Here is a 16,596-nt window from a genome sequence, read left to right as displayed (position 1 = left end):
GGTATGAGCTGAAACAAGAAAGGTTCAGTTAAGTTACAGAAAAAAAATCCCCCCCACAATGCACATTTCATGTGGGTTTTATCTCTGTCCTGCTCACCTACAGTGTTCCTGCACGTTGGTCAGGAAAGGCAGCAGTCAGCAGAGATGTGCAACACTGCTTGGATGTCACTGGATCAGCAATGCAAGCCAAGGCCCAGAGCAACTGCTGTACTAGAGCTAGCAGTGAGACACACATTGGACCTGCCACCTGCACAAGATGCTCAGACATTTGGATTTTCATTAACCTATAACATTAAAGAACAGACGGACAACTTTTAATAGGCCATTTTTTATTGAGAGTTAAGATCATGTTTCCCCACAGTGCGCAGAACGCACCATGAAAACAAAATACAGAAGATCACTTTAGTAAATACACACTGGTTAAGCAATGCTACCTTTTTTGGCAAAGTGCTGTATTTTGTCTGTTTTCAGCTTGTGTTAAACTATTAAAAATAAGAGCCACAGATTCTTCCATATCAAAAGGACTGCTACAAATAGAGAAGTGGCTCTGGAGAGAAGCTGCCATATATGCATAGACTGATGTACAGTATTAATCCCAACTGAAATGTCCCTTTTGAATCTTCAAGTTTGCTGTGTAGAAGGCACAGTTTAAAATGCAAATCTGTCCATTGACCAATACATATGAAAATACAATTTCGCAAGATTCATGAATATCAATCAGTATGAGACAGTGCAAGGCCTCCACTTTTACAAGAAAAAACACACACTTTAATACAATTCAAAAAACCATATAAAAAGCCACACAGCTCACTATTAAAACAGTAAACCAAAACAAATCTAATTGCCCAATAGCTCCAGGCACAAAACAGGGCTAGACCAACATAAATACGTAAAACAAATTAACAAAAAGCCATTGATGTAGTACTATCTCACACAATAATATGGTTCCAATATTACAAATTGAGAAGCACAGCTTTGTGCAACAAAATAGTTTATATCCTGAAAGATATAGGTTTTCATCACCAGAAAGTCATCTAGTAATGCAGTATAAAAAGATCAGTATCTCCCAATTCTAGGAGCAGTCTAAAGTTGCATTTACTTGCCTACTGAGAAGAACAGACCAAGGCTCTCATTTTAATGCCTGGGAGCCTTATACTCTCAGCTCCACCTCCCCATTAGGAGTTAAGGGATTACTTACTCCTTCCGACACAGGGAGGTGGAGGCTCCATCTTCCTTCATTGCACTTTAAGAAAATTAAAGCTGAAGGAAAGTAGTTACTTTTATATAAAGAAAAGTAATACAGGAAAGCAAAGAATTTTCCTGAGCTAGAAAGTTGGCAGCAAGGATAAGGAAGTTTAAGCTAGACAAAAAGTTGGAGTGATAAAGGTAGGTAGATAATCTGAGGCAAGTAAGAGTACTTGTGAACAGATAAGAGACTGGTGAAACTACAGCTATTTGCTGATAAACCAAAGTATTTGGACCACATGAGAATTGTTGTATGGAGATGGGCACATACTGCTAAAACAGCAGTAACAAAGTATCTCTTTTGGAAAATCATGGTGTGACCAATTTTGTTTTCTTTCAGTGTCCATGTGAATTCAACTTGTCAAAAAAAAAAAAAATCACCAAACAACAAAACCCCAAAAACTAGCGTATCCAGGAAAGCACCTCTTACTTTTGTACATTTAATTATTTTCAACATCCCTTTGTGACAATCCTAATTGCAGTGAAGCAGGACATCTGCAGCGAAACGTAGGCTATGAATGCTGTTCCTGTATGCTAAGTAGGTTCCACAACAATTTCAGCTGCAGAACACGCAACAGTACCACTACATCAAGGTCAATTTGAATTGCTGGGGCTTTGCTTCAGTGAAATTGAAGCATCTGGCTGAATTTAAATACTTCTTAAGTCTGGAACAATTCACATTATCGACCTTGTCTTATTTCAAGGACTCCTCACATGACTCCTTGTACCAATTTCTGTGTAAGGACTACTGGAAGACACAGCTGAGTGTAATGTTAACACTGTAATGCCCTAGGCACTAAACACAAGGGAAAACAGCAAATCACATTAAGCACTGGCAGAAAGGAAGATAAACTTACTTTTGGTTCCCCCCCCCCCTCCTCTCACTGAAGATTTCTGCTTCCTTACGTCCATTCCCATTCAATCCACTTCCCAGACTGATCTAGCAGGGTCCAGCATACCACTGGCTGCTGTGTAACACAGCTTTTGTTAACAGGTGAACTTTACCTGTAGTTGTAGTTGGCACTGCCTGCCAACTCCCAAAACATCTTGCTCAGTGCTCTTAAGAAAACTACTTGATAGTTTTGAATGGCTTTTCTTTCCTGTTGGCCCATGGAATTGCTATTAAGTCCTTCTGCCTCCAGTGGGCTAGGAGAACAACCACAGCTGATTCATCAATTTTTATATACTGTTATCACTGTATTTAGCTCAGCATCCAATTCCCCCTACCTCACACTGCCCTTTATTTCCAGTCCCCATTAACTTGGATTTCATTTTCATAGAGAAAAAGAGAGAAAATTAGGAGAACTTGGAATAAAAGCTTCCTTCTAGCAACTTCTGAGCTACTCTCAATCTGTGAATATGAGACAATCTAATAGCCATTTGTAGCTCAGAAATAGCTGTCTATCAGTCTGACTTCTTTGAAGAGCAGTCAGCTACTGATAGGTTTAAAGAATGGTCAATCCACCATCTTTCTCCTTTAACTAGACTAGAGATTAAATGAGATAGGGTAGGGGAAATACATGCTTCAAAGACAGAAATAGTTAGAGAAACTCAAACTTTATCTGGTAAAGCCCAGTTCAGTTCTGTGTTGTGCATCTGCATGTTACCCAAGGGTTCACTTTTCTTCCCACTCCACTGTGAGGTACTACATCTGTAACACTGGTGCCATATTGTACTGCAACAATGTTGGTGGGACATTTAACCCTCTTTCAATATCCATACCAAGTACCCAGCACACCTACACAGCCCCCACTAACACAAGTTCTAGGAATTTAGATGAGATGTCCTTCTTGAAACAGCTCAGCACAGCTATGTAATATCCACTGGCAGCTGTAGAATTTCCTTGTCAGAAAGTAATCATATATGCTGAATACAGACAGATACACAAGCTGTCAAGTACTGGTCATTAAAGCACATGGCTAACCTCAAATTTTCTAACTTCGTTTTGATTAATGCAAAATGTAACTGATTTCCATCTCAGTCAAATTTCTTTAAAATACCAACTAAGAACCCATCTATACATCAAAGTTTATAAAACAGCACACAAACTATCATACTGATAGGCTTCCAAGACATTGATATTTAACATCAACATTTAGAACTTGATGCAAGATGTTCAGAGATTTACGTGTCTTTTGAAAATAATGCAACACTAGTTATGATTGTGTTTGAGGGATTGACAATCAGCTTCAGATTGACCACACTTACCTACACATGAAAACAAAAGCAACCTAAGAAACAATTAGGCCATAGATTAAAACCACAAGAGCCATCAGTAATTGAACTGACGCTGGCAAGGCTGGTGAACAAACAGTCCGTTGTGCTTGATTTGCCGAGAGTGGCAATCCCTGGCGAGGTTTTGGCGACGGAGACTGTTCCTGTTGAGACAGTGTCTTTCATTATGTTCTTTTATCCAGTGGGTAGGACGAAAGCTCTTGCTTTTTTCCAGAAAAGTTGAACTAGTAGCAAGAGCTGTGACATAGCAGTGAACACGCTGTCCTGTTTCATTTCGGGCCTCCTGTCTAGAAATGTAACAAGCAGGTATCAGTCACCACTGAGGTGCATTGGAAGGACAAGCAAAACAAAGGGGAGAACAGGGATATCAGCATCCAGCACTTCAAAAGGGAACCCTCATTCTAGTGGACAGAGATTTGGGCTGAGGTAAGGTCAAGCCACTTACCACACCAGAAATTAACCTGTAGTGCTGCTAAATCACTTTCTGTGTGAGGGCCCCACAACAGCCTTAGGACTTTTGGCTCTTACTCTACTGTGCTCTTTCTTCCCCACACCACCTCCCTAAGCCCAAGATGCAATAATCAGACATGTAAGGCAATGTGTGTCACACTGCTCCAGCTTTAGAAGACTTAAGAGTTTTCCACTAGGCAAAGTTTGGCTTAAAATCATCTTGAACACTGGTGGTTCAGCCTGAAAACAGAAGCACACTAACAAAAGTGCATTTCAATTGCCAGCCACACAAGTAAATCCAAACAAACAATGTTCATGCAGAGGAATAGAAAGGTAGACCAGTTGTGACACACATGAAAAATAACTCAGATTTTTCCTCAACCAGCCCCCTAAATGTCATGAGCAGTGAGTCAGCAGTTTTGGCAAACCCTTGCTTCATCATGCACTAGAGAAAAACAAATCAGCAGCCTATGCAAGCAGCGACGGAAAAAGGACTTCCCTACTTGACAGAACAATCACTGGCATTTCCTGAAACTTACAAAGTAAAGTTAAAAATAGCCTAGCCCTTTTAAAAATAAGGCAAAACCCTAATCTGAGTGCTAGAACTGGTGTGAGACCAGTGGCAGCAGAGTTTCTTGCCTTCTCTCTCCCCACTCAGGGCCCAACAACCAGCTGTCAACTGGTCAGTGGTGCCCAGGAAAGATGGCTGCAAGACCAGGAATTTGCCCAGGCATGAGCAAGAGGTCTCTTGGGAAATCTGTCTTTCAACACTAGCATGACTTTGTCATATAAAGTCTCTTCTGGAAGAGCTTAACTAGCAATTATTGTATGATGTCTCTGTAGACATAAGTCAGGTCTGCCATGCCCATGGTACCCTTACTCTGGGAGGCTGCAGGTGCCTGACATGAAGTAAACTCTTCTGCCTCCTCCCACTGCACACTGGAGGGAAATATTCCTTGTCATCAAGGGAATACTCCCTCCCTACTACTTTTTTCTTATTTCAAATATCCCAATCTTGCTTTTGGACCCTTGGGTAGTTTGATATGAATGACTGAAGAGTAGAGACTGCAGAACAGTCATATGTGACATGCTGGCCTTCCCCTATTTTTCACGGGTTATTATCCTATACCTAGCACTTGAAATACCAAACAAAAAGTGAGTAACAAGCACAGATCAATTCACAGTGCCTTGTAAACACATTCTTTGCAGATTACACCAGTTTAATTTACATGAGGGTAAATTAAACTGGTGCAAATATGGGACTACTATTTTCCTTATGGAGCAATCCCTTAGTGCATCCAACAGTGCTGGAGGTGGAATGGCAAGTGAAGCCTTTCTAGGGAAAGCTATTACAGAGGCAGGAAGCCACACGACAGTTATTGCAACCTGTATTTCCTAAGTATACCCTTAACTAGCAAAGGGCAGCAACTGTTAATACAAACTGCTGTGGTTTTGTTATGGAAAAATATGACTAATCTGACAAATAGGGAAGTTTATACAACATCCTTTTGCTTTGAAAGGAATTTAAAATGAAAAAAGAGATTTCTTCCACAAAAGGAGAAAAACTGGTTTAAACTTGCTGGCTGAAAATACTTTAGCTTTTTTCCCCCCCTCTTATCAAATACTTTTCCAGCAATGCTTTGCAAACCAACACTTTATTTGTCATCAAATGACACTGGGATAGCAGAGGTGGTTTGAATGAGCTAAACATCCACATGTTCTTCCAAAATGCAGCCTTTCAGTACCTTAGGTGCATTTGATAGGCTGGCACTAGTGAGCTCCATGCACTGAGAGGACAGGGTTGATGAGACTCCATCACATTGCCAAAATGCAGTTTTAGAGGGGCTGTGTCTTAAGCCAGACCATCACTACATGCACTTGCTGCTGTGCTTCCAGTGTCTACTTTGCCAGAAAGCAGAAGTGTCCTGTTCATCGTGCTACACAACCACAGCTCACAAGAAACATTAAAGGCTTCAGACACCCAACCCAATCATTTCAGTAATTTTTCTACACTTAGCATTTTGGCTTGTTAAAGCAGATGTAGTTAGGCTTGATCAAGTAATCATTTGGCACAAAGGTTAGTCCTAAAACCAGTATTGCTTTGGCAGACAAGGCTCTAGAGGAAGCAGTGTTGCTAGCAGCCTGATCAAACAAAAAGCACTGTTCCAAAACAGTAGTACTTACTGTGCCAGTGTGCCTTAAGCAGCTTTTCTTGGCCCTACAATATTAAATGGCCAACCATTAAACCACTAGAGACTTCATAACAGCTTTTGAAACTTACTCTAGTATAAGTGTAACCAATGTTCCCAAATTCTGCAGTTCACCTCAGCTTTAGACCTAAGTCTCACCCCAGTTATCACACAAAATATCCTGTACAAGAGCCTGGATCTTCTGATAAAGCAACAGCACAGAGTTCAGTGTGAAGAAACTTAATTACACACCAGCTGAAGAGCACACCTCTAGGTTCCCCAGGCACTGAAGCAGCTTAACTGTGCTGTGTAACACAAGACAGGATCCTTCTCTGGCTGAATTTACATCAGGATCCCCAGGTCAAGTGACTGAAAAGTCAGTATCCAACTTTTGAGTGTTACTATTCACTGAAAATTGTATTTTAGATAAAGTGCTAGAGCATGTCCTGCAGCCTACAGCACTCTTGGAGATTCCTTCAGACTCTCATTTTAAAGGTGCTGTCTGTTCATAGTTTCCTCCAATTTAACTTAAACTAGACCCTGATGCTTAACATCATAAACTGTCCTCCCCAAATAATTATACAAATCCCACACCAAGATCAATAGTATCAGCACTATATTTCAACATTATACAGCAGTATGTCATTTCAAAGTCACCTGCTTCTTTGAGCTGAAAACTTAAATATGGCAAAGGGCTGATTGGAGAAGTCAATAGGCATCTACCTACAACAACTCAAGCACTACACTAATTTCTTCCTGTATATCAAAGCTCAGTATACTGTGATTTTTTTTTCTTTAGTACTACTGTTTCTAAACTTAAGAACTTAAGGTATGAAAAGTCAGTCTTTGTTACTAACTGGGATTCACAAAACACCCAATTATTTCAAACCAAATGAACACATGGGGTCATAATGGCAAAGGAATCCTCTATTTGCATACAGCCATGTTCACTGTACTGGTACAGCTGCATACACCAACACCAAAGAATGGCAGGGCATGGCAAACATGCCTCTACAATAAACCCCAAGGATAGATTTTCAGGACCCAAAAGCACTTACTTTGCTAAAAGTAGAAGGTTGCAGCACAGATTTTCACATTGAGGGGACTAAGCTTTGTGGAGTCTTTCAGTTTACTTTTGCTCCACAAGCCACTTGAGCAAATTTAATCCTGTCCTTATCACTAGGTTGAGGAATGAAAAAAAAAACCATAGAAGCCTCTCACCTAGCCCCAAAGCTACTTCCCTGTCAGGATCATTAGAGTTCTGTGTTTCATCTCACAAGGTGACTGAAAGAATACTGACTAGCAGTTATGAAAAACACATAGTTGTGAAGGGGGCAAAGTGCTTTCATATCTACATTACTGGCTATACAGTTAACTGTCACCAGTCTACACAGGACTGGAACATACTCTGCAAGGGAGTAACAAGGCTCCATGAATATTCACTGCAGTGCCAAAACGCATACCCAGCGGTTTGCCAACACTGCCATCTTGTACAACACTTTTCTGAGCAGGCAGGCACCTGACCACTCTACACACCTTGTGTGGTATTCATGCTTTATTCACCTCCCCTGAAATAAGCTGGAAAATTCAGTATTAAGTGTCTAAGCTGATCAAGGAGAAACCAGATATTTTCAGCACCAGAGCTCCTTGACAAGAGAATTCAGACATACCTGGGGCTACCTGGGCTGTGAAACTCCTGATCCCCACATGCAGCCTCATTAAGGCTGTGACAGGTGTTGTGGACAGCATACACAGACATGCTGGGATGCTCTATCAGGAGGTTCTCCATGGGACTGGTCTCCACTTTGATAGTGGTTAATCCACCTGCAGTAAAACATGGGGGAGGGGTAATAAACCAGCTCTCCTCCATAGGACATGACTCAAACTGGATGAAGCAGGACTCGCTGGCCTCCGGCAAGTGTTCCAGGGGAGATGATAAACAAGAGAAGACGGGCGAGCTGTCCGTGGCCGATGCTTCAACGAGGTCTGCTTCCTCCACGGAGCAGTTAGTGCAAGTGTCTGCTGCAGGGGACCAGTCATCAGTGGAGAGGAACCATGGATGTTGGTGATAGCAGAAGGTCAAAAACAACACAGTTGCACACAGCCAGAAACGGGATATGAAATAATAATAATAAAAAAGAAAAATTTAAAAAAGAGCCCTGTTAGTACATACACAAATTTTTACTTTTTAAAAGCAGGGGAGGGGAAAAGGGAGCTCCCAGACAAGCCATGTTAGACATGTGAAACAACATTATCAGTAAAGCTATATAATTGCGAAATAAGTCAAATAGGTTTTATTTGTACAAGTGGGTCTGCTGAAGCCTGTGTCAGGCTTATAAACCTGACATCATTCTTCTCACCAATTTACACAACATGTAATATTTGTTTGGAAGACGCCCTACACTCTAATCCCACACTGGTTTTGCTGATATAAAGTTTTCCCAATATGCTGGTTTGTTCACATGGAAGTAAGACAAGCAAGAGCCAGAGCAAGACAAAGGCAGAACTCATGTCTGACAGACATCTTACCTATAAAGTCAACCAGAATCCACTCGTCATCTTCCTTCTCACTGAACTCTGGCTCTTGGCTGGACAAGCTATCAATCTCTCCCATGAGCATGTTATTTAACCTCTGGAACATTACTAAGGCAGGAACAAGACTTTGGCTGGTAGGTCTTTATATCCAAGGTTCAAGGCACAGCTCACACTACTAGCAGAGTGGCACAGACTTGAGATTAAAGTGCATAGATGCTTTATCAGCTTAGGTACAGGACATGCGAAAGCATGACTTGTAAACAGTTTACGTGAAACCTGGAAAAAATGATGACAAGCATCTTAATGACAAAACCACAGGTAACATTCCTAGGGAAACAAATTAGAAGCCCCTGGTTAGTGCAGTCTGAGGTATCAGTGAACATTCTTCCCTGAAGAGAGGCAGCTTCAGTGGCATCTGCCATCCCCTCCCAGCTAGATACAAACAGAAACCACAATCCTAGGTCTCTCCTGGGAGCTGAGTGCCTTTGTCTCAGACCTCCTCCCCCAGAAAAGGTCTGTGTAGGTGTCAGTCCCCCCTTCTCCTAAGGGAGGAGGTGTATAGGACTCTTGTGTCTACACTCCCCCAGCTCCCTCCATGTCAGAGAGACACCAAAGGCAAGGGCAGGTTTTCTGCTCCAGACAACTCACCTCCCCTGCTGACACAGAGGAGTCCTGGTGAGGGCTCCCAGGGAAGTCCAAAGCAGTGTTTCTTCCCTGTTCCACCCTAACTGCAAGTTAACACAGTAGCAAGGCACATCCTGTCTTCAGGTTCAAAGTACACCACAGAGTTACCAGCGAGATCATGTTCACAGCAACCACCCAACTAGTCAGGCATCCTAAGTCGAAGGAACATGGAAAAGTATTGGATGTGTTTAACTAAACCCAGTGCTTATTTCTCAATTCACTCCCCTAAATCTACATGTAATTGGTCACTGTAAGCCTGACCTCTGCATTTGGCAGTGAAGATGAAAAATCCCATTAGTACCAAGAAACTGAATGTTTAAACACCCCAGAACTGCCTTTGATATTTATGTATGAGCCAATAAATAGAAGCCATTAAAGAAGGTAAAAAAGCAAAAACCATGAGGAAAAGTATTCACCAACTTAACAACAAGTTATTTTTGCCCATAGCAAAATTTGAATCATCACAGCAGGTCAGAATTATTATTGATTAAATACCTATTTGATTATTAAATAGGAAAGAATATATCCATGTAAGACAGTATGAGTGCCTGCATTCAGAAAGGAAGCAAGACACATGACAGTGGACAAACCCAAATACTAAAAGATACAACTCATGAAGAATATTATTTATATATAGATCAGTATACCTTGCTTTACCCTAGAACTCTAAGGCCACACCAAAGAGCTGTTTGGCCTCCTGTGTCATCTTACCCCAGGAAACCAGACCCAATCACCCACTTGTTCAAGGGAAGGACAAGCACTTGCTCCATGCAGCACTGCTCCTGTACACATTTATGCAGCTTCCTCCTTGTTCACACAGCACAGGAGGAGAGGAGCAGAATTTAAAGTAGTCTTCAGGAGCAATATGAAAAGGTACAGTGAAACTCAAGAAGTTTTGCTCAAGAGAAATGACTGACTGCAGCAAAACACAAGACTAGAAACAGGCTCAGCTGCAATAGTGACACAGGTCTATTTTTAAGGACCACACTTGAAAATGAAACATTAGGTCTCTCCTAAAGAGAGCTACAAAAATTATCAGAAGTCTAAAGAAAATCAACAAAACTTTAAAAATGGTAAAGCTTAATAGAGGGAAAGAAAAAATTACAACAGTAGTCAATTATGTGAAGAAAGAGGCAAACATTTATTGTCTTCTTCTATACCCAGAGCAAGCAGAAGTGGCTTTAACTGCAGTAAAGTTCAACTTTCAGTGGTTACTAGCAGGAAACACACTTAACCATTAAGGTCTCTAAGCCCTGGATGGGTTACCTAAGGAAATGCCAAATGCCTACAGTGTTCCCAAGCACCTTCTTGAGAAGGTTTGAGTGCTTCAGTTATAGGCAGAGCTTACTATGGATAAGGAAATGAATTCTAAGTGGAAGTTTAAGTCTGTAGTTTTCCAGCCACCTTCCACATCCTTCCCTAACTCTCTCCTGGCACCAGGCCTATGAAAAAATGAGTTTGTTTTTTCTTTAGGCTAACTAGTAAGCCATTGTGTGGCTGCTGATCAGCACTGGCTTTCCCTGTACTCCCACACATGTGTGTTGTCTCTTTCCTAGATCAAGCCTGGAGGTACCTTCAGGCAGAGGCTGCCTTTTTGTTCTGCACAGAGTGGAGCAAGATGAGAGCTCACACTCCCCTAGTAAAGCTCCCAAGGCATCACCCTTGGGATCCTTACCCTCTAACAAGTAAGAGAGAGATCCCTGTTCCTGAGAATGTGAGCTAAACAAACCTCAGCTTTTGACCCACAAATGACTTTCTGTAGATCAAAAGCTGTTTGTCCCATTTTTCCCTTCCCCCACCCCAAGGAGGATCCAAAAAAACATCTGAATCATTTTGTCCTGGTTTCATCTCCTGCTGGGCTTAAAACCACGGCACATTTAGAAAGTGGTTGATGCTTTGACATCCTTTTGGACAAGCGCCTTTAAAAAGGCCACGCTCGTGTGCTATTGTGCAAGCCAGGCAGCACAAGAGAAGTCAGGCTGCTAGCAAGGGCCATCGTCCGGGGAGGAAAACAGGACAGAGACCGAGAGAGGCTTTCGGGTTCTTAGTCAGGAGCTGTCAGCGGCAGGAAAACACAAGCCTGGGAACAACTGACTCAGCGACAGTAATGATTAAGAGGCTGTTACAGATAACACACCGAATGAATGTCAACAATACAGTATCGCTGCAATTAAAAAAGTATATTTTTTCCTTTTTTATGGGTTTTTGTTTGTTTCTAACCTAGCAAAGGAGATGAGGTATGCGCTAAGCAAAAAGAAAACACAACCAAAGAAGCCATCCCCCAGTCGGTCCCAGAGCAGCCCCGAGCCGGAGCCAGCCGCCGATGCCCCGCGCCCCCCGCTCGCAGCCCCGCGGCCGCCACCAGGAGGCTCCACACGGCCGGGCCAGCGGCGCGGGCTGACCCGGCACAGCCGCGGCGGCTGCGCACCTTCCCGGCCCCGCTCCGAGGCTGCCCGGGAGGCGGGCGGCCGAGACCGCCGGCTGCTCCACAGCCGGGAAACCGCCAAAAGCCCCCGGCCCCGGCGCCGTCCCAGCGGAGAGAAGCCGGGATGGGCGCACGGGAAAACAGCGGCTCCGCCGCTGCTGCTCTCCACCGCTCAGACGGCAGGAGCCCATCCCACCCAGGCCACCGGCAGCGCGCCCGGTGCCCGCAGTCCCCCGCACACCGAACTCACCGACACCGCACCGCCCCAGCCCCGCCGCCTCCGCGGAGCCCTTTGTTGTCAGGGCCCGGCGCAGCTGACGGACCGGCCGCCGGCCACGCCCCCCCGCCCCTCCGCCAATGGGGGCCGCCGCCGCCTGTCGCTAACGCACGTGACGGGCGGGCGGGGAGCGCAGGGGGCGGGGCCCGGCGGCTCCGCTCCGCCCCTCGCTCCGCCCCCCGCGGACTGGGGCGGATCGGGCGGGCCGGCGCGGGGCCGTGGCGGCGTTACCGGACCCTGGACCGGGACAGCTCCGCCACACCGGGCTGCCCACAACCCCCTATAACCTGGCCTTGAGCGCTCCCAGGGATGGGGCAGCCACAGCTCCTCTGGGAAACCTGTTCCAGTGCCTCACCACCCTCACCGTGGAAAACTTCATGATCTCCCTGGAGCCTTCTCACGGCTAAACAATCCCAACTCTGTCAGGGATTGCCTCTTCTTCACAGGAGAGGTGATCCAGCCCTCCACTCATCTTGGTGTCACTCCTCTGAACTTGCTCCAACAGGTCACAGAATCACAGAACAGGAGAGGCTGGAAGGGAGCACCGAGGATCATCCAGTCCCGTCTCCCTGCTCAGGCCACCATCCCAGAGCACATGGCACAGCATTGTGTGCAGAGAGTTCCTGATATCTCCAGTTAGGGAGACTCCACCACCTCTCTGGGCAACCTGTTCCCATGCTCAGTCACCCACAGAGTTAAGAAGTTTTTCCTCATGTTCAGGTGGAACTTCTGTGCATCAGTTTCTGCCCATTGCCTCTTGTACAATTGCTTGGCACCACCGTGAAGAGCCTGGTCCATCCTCTTGTCACCCTCCCTTCAGAGACTGATGGACATTGGTGAGGTCCCCTCTCAGGTGCCTCCTCTTGGGGCTGAACAGGCCAATTCTCAGCCCTTCTTAATAAGAAGGATGCTCCAGTCCTTTGACCACCTTTGTAGCTTTCTGCTAGACCTCCAGGAACTTCATATCTCTCTTGTACTGAGTCCATGTCCTTCCTGAGGATTAGATCCAGGACTCCCAAGTGGAGTCTTAGGGGAGCAGAGTATAGAGAAGAGTTACATCTCTCAACATTTATTAGGCTGAAGCACCTTAGCTGGGCTGTGAAGCCCTAGAGAACTCATGCACTAGATCACTTACTCCATCTTTTTAGGAAAAAGATAGAAGAGGCAATGAATGTAAATGCAGCACTTTTCGTTTTAGCTGCTCTTTTCTCAGAAAGGAATTTCCAGATTGTGAAATTACAGTCCAGGAGAGCTGGTGTGGTTGTGCTGCACACCTTCAGCCACTTAATATAACTGGGTATATCAGAAAGTTAATAGTCACTTCAGACTGCAGTGAGTGCTGGATGGGCAGAGATCTGTGTCCTTCAGAAGATGCTGAAATAAATCAGTGATATGTAGGCAAAGAGTATTTTACATGCAACATGTCCTACCATTTTAGGATATTTCACAGTTTCAGTTGTGCTGTGGAACTTGGTTTATTACAAAATAATAGCATTTTGTAATAAAATACTACGTGTGCAGCACGAGTGTGTCAGTTGCTAGAGTCCAGATAAACTTGATCTTTTAACCTCAATGTTTAATGATATCTTTTTTGTCTACTTTTTTGCTTTCTCTTTTTTTCCCCCCTTCATTTTCTGGTAAGGACAAAGCTTCTCTATGTAAAACAAAGTAAAGCAGACTTTGGAAAAATGCTGCAAAGTTCCTTCCTGTGGCTGGGAATAGGTTGTGTGAGTTCACCAAGAGGCTGCCTAGCTGTACAATCTGTAATATTTTTGCAAAAGCTTCAATTAGCTAGCATTTGATGATACTTTTCCATGCAGAACTAGCCATTCCTGAACTAAAAGATCAACTTTCTTTTTATAACATCAGCACTATCAAGGGACATAAACAAATAGTATATTTGATTGAGTTTCAGTGTATAAGTTGAGCAAGAAATGAGAATGCTTACAAAGTATCTTCAGTTTTCAATGATAGTTGCTTCAGGAAGGGGGAGGGGAGAAGCAGCACATATCTGCAAATTCAAGATAGGCGAGACAGAAAATTAAATGTACAGAATAAATGCCCCAAAGGACTAATCTGTATTGCAAAATTACATTGTGTTAGAACACGTTAATTAAGGTGATACAAACCTCTTAGTGTAGACAAGAACTGTCATGTTTGGCAGCTGGGTTACCTTGGGTCAACAACAACAAAAAATGTCAAAGCCTTTGTCTTTGTTTGTACTGACTGTTAGATTAGGCATTAAATGTTAATCAATTAACATAATGTATTTTTCCAGTGTAGGCAAGCCCTAGGAAAGCTTGGGTTTTATTTGAGACACAGACTCCTAATGATGATAAAAAGTCACTGTTTATATTTTTGAAAGTCCCCTGAGAAGTAATTGAAGGAATAGAAGCTCTCTTCTTCCTGTAGTGTTACTCTCAAATTCTTCCGTTTTCATTTCACTTATTTCTTAATTCTCTCTTGTAAAAAAATGGTGGAAACAATGAACTTGCTTATTCTTTCTCTCAAATATCATTGCTGTTGGCAGGAGAAAGGCAGTTCTGAAAGCTACTCTCTTTCTCAGCCTGGCAACCATCACACTTTTGTTCCATATCTGACAAGTACTTAAGCATATGAATGGTTTATAATGAAATGAATTGTGTGTGTGGACTCAAATACCTGCTGAGCAAGAGCCCAGGTATTTCATCCTACACTCACTGAGGTCAACAATAAATTTTCAGGTGGTTGCAGTAGGGCAGGTTGTGGCTTTAGGTGCTTTATCCAAAGCCTTTAAAATAAATTAGCCTTTCTATTGATTCTAATGGTTGTTAGAGCAGGCCCTCAGCAAAAGAGATACAGTTGCTTGGACACAAAAATTTACTCAGAAACTGGCCTTCCTTTGAGGAATTTGATGTTTGTATTTGTATTAGAAAAAATATTCTGAAGAGATGCCTGGAGAAAGGGAACCATTCATATTTGCAGTAACACGTGCCCATGCATGATTCTGGATTTATTGGTATGAGTTAGCAGCGAGCACACTGTATTTTCTGTGTGCTCAGTGGCAGCTTAATGGCACAGCCATTGCTGCTCTGTGAGACCTGGGAACAGTAAATGGCTGGGCAGCAGGCCCCTGTTATTTGAATTGTATTGATTTTTCAAGATCCTACCCATTAATGCAAGGCATGACCTATTGTCTGGGTTGCCACTGCGATGAAATACTACAGCAGCATTTAGCAGGCACAATGTGTGTCTAGCCATGGAGTAGAGAGTGACCTTCCTACCACAGGACCTGTGAGTTACAATGAGTGCATTGAGCCTACAACAAAGCACTGCCATGTGTTGTGCCTCTGGGAGAGGCCCTGCTCCACAGCCGTGCCTGTTTCAGGGGTACGTGGGAATGCAGATCTGGCTCTGCATTAGAAATACTGAGTAGCAGGAGGGAGAACCACACCAAACAGAGCTTGCACATACTAAAAAAATAATCTCCCTCTAAACTTTGGACAAGATATATCCTCCAGACAAAGATAAATAAGAATTCTTTCCAAACAATGTGTAAAAACCAGCTTGATATCACTCTGATTTACATAAACACACCCATTGTTCCCACACAGAAAAAACCTGGCATATCAGTACAGGAACCTCCACACCAGTCACCTTTGCTGATGTGAGCCATTGTTTTGAGGTCAGTCTAGCACAGCTACCAAAATGGAAGTTTCTGTTTAATGGTAAGCTATAAACTGATGTCCTGCTTAAGATGAAGTCTGAAACCTTTTGCCCTACAGCTTCCATCTGGCTGTGGCAGAAAGTCCTGTGCTGTATGGGAAGAGATTCTGTGTGATACTGCAACATCACAGCTGTCAGATAGATCCTGATCTGTCCATCTGAATGCATTATGCAGAAGCTGCCAAGGTTTCTAATTTAAAAAATATCTCAAGTTTATGATTAACCACAATGAAATACTGTTGTGTTGGTTTGGATTTTTTGTTTGTTTTTCCTATGGAGAAGATACTAGCTACTGTTCAAAAGAGCCCAAACTCTTCTGTCCAAATTTAGGTACAAACACTTCAAACCTGCTGTTTAGAGCATGAACAGTCTAAACAGATCCAAGCCTAAAAAAGCACAGTCTGACATTTGTATGCTTGTACAAATGTCAGTCCCATTTTTGAAGTGGATTTCTAGATTTAAACATCAGTCTCAACTAAAACAGGCACTGACTTTACTGCTCTTCTTCCCCTGACTTTATTTAGTGCAAAGATTTCTGCAACATTGGCTTCAAGATGATAGATTGATTGTTTCTGCTATAAGTCACAAGTTTCTAATGCTATTTTCCCAAAAAACAAATTACAATTTGAGTGAAAGCAGGCCTTTCCAGACTTTTATGCAAAACAGGTGTTAGAGACCTGTTACTGTATTTCTACAGCATGAATTCAGCAAATTCAAGAATCCAATTTAGACATGACTAGAACACTCATGATTTGGCTGAGCAAGATCCAAGGAGGCAGAAATTACTGGATATGATCCTCTAAGACAGACTGAAAAAGTTGAGGGATTCCATTTTCAGAATAACTATTATC

The 16,596-nt window shown here is 43.2% G+C and overlaps 1 protein-coding gene across 6 annotated transcripts; it reads right to left on the bottom strand.

Annotated features, from left to right (window-relative positions):
* Positions 1–742: 742 nt before the first annotated feature.
* On the bottom strand, positions 743–12,143 carry TP53INP1 (tumor protein p53 inducible nuclear protein 1). Of its 6 annotated transcripts, none has more exons than XM_074554887.1 (5): positions 12,014–12,143; positions 8,649–8,930; positions 7,790–8,141; positions 6,115–6,148; positions 3,606–3,767 (listed from the first exon to the last, which is right to left on the bottom strand). In XM_074554887.1, the coding sequence occupies exons 2-5, from the start codon at positions 8,758–8,760 to the stop codon at positions 3,750–3,752; spliced, it is 516 nt and encodes a 171-aa protein (XP_074410988.1). In that variant the 5' UTR covers positions 8,761–8,930; positions 12,014–12,143; the 3' UTR covers positions 3,606–3,749. The 6 variants fall into 6 exon arrangements, with proteins under 6 accessions (XP_074410962.1, XP_074410977.1, XP_074410998.1 ...); XM_074554904.1 differs by having other exon boundaries at positions 7,790–8,138; XM_074554861.1 differs by lacking the exon at positions 6,115–6,148 and having other exon boundaries at positions 743–3,767.
* Positions 12,144–16,596: the final 4,453 nt, after the last annotated feature.

This window comes from Zonotrichia albicollis, chromosome 1, assembly GCF_047830755.1.
Source record: "Zonotrichia albicollis isolate bZonAlb1 chromosome 1, bZonAlb1.hap1, whole genome shotgun sequence".
Lineage (NCBI taxonomy): Eukaryota > Metazoa > Chordata > Aves > Passeriformes > Passerellidae > Zonotrichia > Zonotrichia albicollis.
This window is presented reverse-complemented; position numbering and strand designations above follow the sequence as displayed.